General features: G+C 44.4%; 1 protein-coding gene across 1 annotated transcript in view; it reads right to left on the reverse strand.

The window, feature by feature from the left end:
• LOC127750279 (uncharacterized) overlaps window positions 1-2,043 on the reverse strand; it is a 33,911-nt gene extending 31,868 nt beyond the window's left edge. Inside the window, exon 1 of the mRNA XM_052271492.1 lies at window positions 1,543-2,043. Coding sequence (XP_052127452.1) covers window positions 1,543-1,637 — 95 coding nt within the window. The 5' untranslated portion in view covers window positions 1,638-2,043. The remainder of the gene's footprint in view (window positions 1-1,542) is intronic.
• Between the last annotated feature and the right edge of the window lie 69 nt (window positions 2,044-2,112).

Raw genomic sequence — 2,112 nt, forward strand, 5'->3', positions numbered from 1 at the left:
TCTCTCTCTCTCTCTCTCTCTCTCTCTCTCTCTGTCGGCAGCTCCCGCGCTTCCTCGCTCCCTTGCTTTTTCGCTATTCGACTCTTTCCCTTCACGCGCGCTATCCCCCTTCCATTTCGCTCTCTTTTCCCTCTGCTAACGTCGTATCTGTCTCTCTCAGATTCACACCGTCATATTCCCCCCTAACTCCTCTGACATTACTTTTCCTCTCTCCCTCCGCTATCTCCCCTCGCCTTTCACTTCCCGCACTCCCCCTGCTTCCCTTCTGCCTTTGCGCAAACCAGCAATGCTTAGATTTCGTCACTTCTATAGGGGCCCTCACATTTTATAGAATAAGCAAAGCAAATCTGACTGTATAACAAGAGGACAGTTTCGAATGCAAAACCCAGCTCAATAGTTAGCTGTATAGTCTGAATTGACATACTAATCCTGGTACAGTTGAGCACTTAAAACAGGATAACTTTATAGTTTTGCAGATAAAACTGTCATTTTGTTATGAGTTCGATTGGCAGAGCAGTATTGGATCAAGATCAACCAAACAATAAAAATAGACGGTAGCAAAACGCTATGTCAAGCAGCCCAGAATATTTAACGAAATACAACACTGGAATTTCAAAGGAGCTGGCATCTTTGTAAATTTTCAATAAGTTACAGCATTTCAAAAATGTAAGTTACAGCCACCGCTTTAAATTTGTGACAGAATATTCTAGATGGGAGAACAAAACAAAATCTATACATGGTGAAATTGCACCAAGTAAACTTTAAAATTTGAGTTTGTAACATTTTGAATGCAAACAAAACTCGTCGTCCATTAAAAACGATATACTTCTAAGGACTTTAAGACTGTCCTGTGACTGCATACAAACTTGTAGCACAAATTTTCGTTGTTGCACATCCAGCAACACTGAAATCTGGTTTGCCATAGGCCTACTTTTGCTGAATTTTTGCGATCAACTTGTGTATTGCGATTCCCATACACTCAGTGGCATGGCAACTTTTCATCGCAAAGTGAATTGCAAAAATATTACTCTTTTTCAAGAATTTGTGAAAACATTTTGAAATAAAAAAATTGTTGCACATTATTTTTGCTATCAAAATACAGTTTGCCATAAAAAGTTACGATGCTCTTTATCAATGTGAATCGTATAATCAACAGAGTTATCGCAAACGTTTGATGTCGCTAAAACACCCTTCCGTGAAATTAACTTTAAAATATATTCAAATTTCAAATTTTATTGGGTTATTTTTTAATGGCATAAATGTAGTGAATTTACAATGTTTTTCACAGTGGTTATTGAACTGTGAAGAATTCCGGTGGCCGGAATATTGCGGGTAGGGTGTGTGAGAAAACTTCCCCAAGATACCTCATTGCGCCAGTTCAATCTCAGCAAACCTTTCAACACACCACAATCTATTTTCGAACCCATATACCGTATAGTGAACAACCAAAGGGACTCAACGCTGACAGTCATGTAATATAATTTAAATGGAAGTTTAGCCAACCGGTGGGAATTTGTTCGACCTGATTTAGCTCTTACCAACCTTTCACACAGTGAGGTTATCCAACGCCAAGCAAAGACAAGTTGTTTTGGGACATCTTCACTTGTCTGCTCACGACAGTAGTAGTGCCATTCCATGTCGCTGTTGACAGAAGCCTCATCCTGGTCCCGTCCAATGCTCCCTCAGCACTTTCTTGACAGATTTGCAGCACGGACGCACAGGTTTACGCCATGTGTATTTTCATAGCGCGCTCCGGGTGGAAGATAGGAGGTCCTCACGAGGACCAGTAGAGTGCCGTCGCCGTCATCCTGGGTGGGTCTGCTTGTCTCTAGACAGAGGTCGCACGGCGACCCGGGCCACCCTGGGGCCGGCAGCACAGGTGGCAGCCACGCCCACACGGCGGCGCTTGCTGATTCTCAGTCCAACGGCACGATGATCCATGGCAGCACTCTCCTCACTCTCACTTCATATCACTGCAACTCTTTTTCTTCGACGGGAAGCTGCTGCTGCCGGTGCGTCCGCGTGCGGCTGAGCGAGGCGATAGACTGCGACTGGAGGTGCGGAGGAAAGGGTTGAGCCGGCGAGGGGAGAGTGCAGGGGGGCGGGGTCGGG

This window comes from Frankliniella occidentalis, unplaced genomic scaffold (assembly GCF_000697945.3).
Source record: "Frankliniella occidentalis isolate FOCC.00 unplaced genomic scaffold, Focc_3.1 Scaffold163, whole genome shotgun sequence".
Classification (NCBI taxonomy): domain Eukaryota; kingdom Metazoa; phylum Arthropoda; class Insecta; order Thysanoptera; family Thripidae; genus Frankliniella; species Frankliniella occidentalis.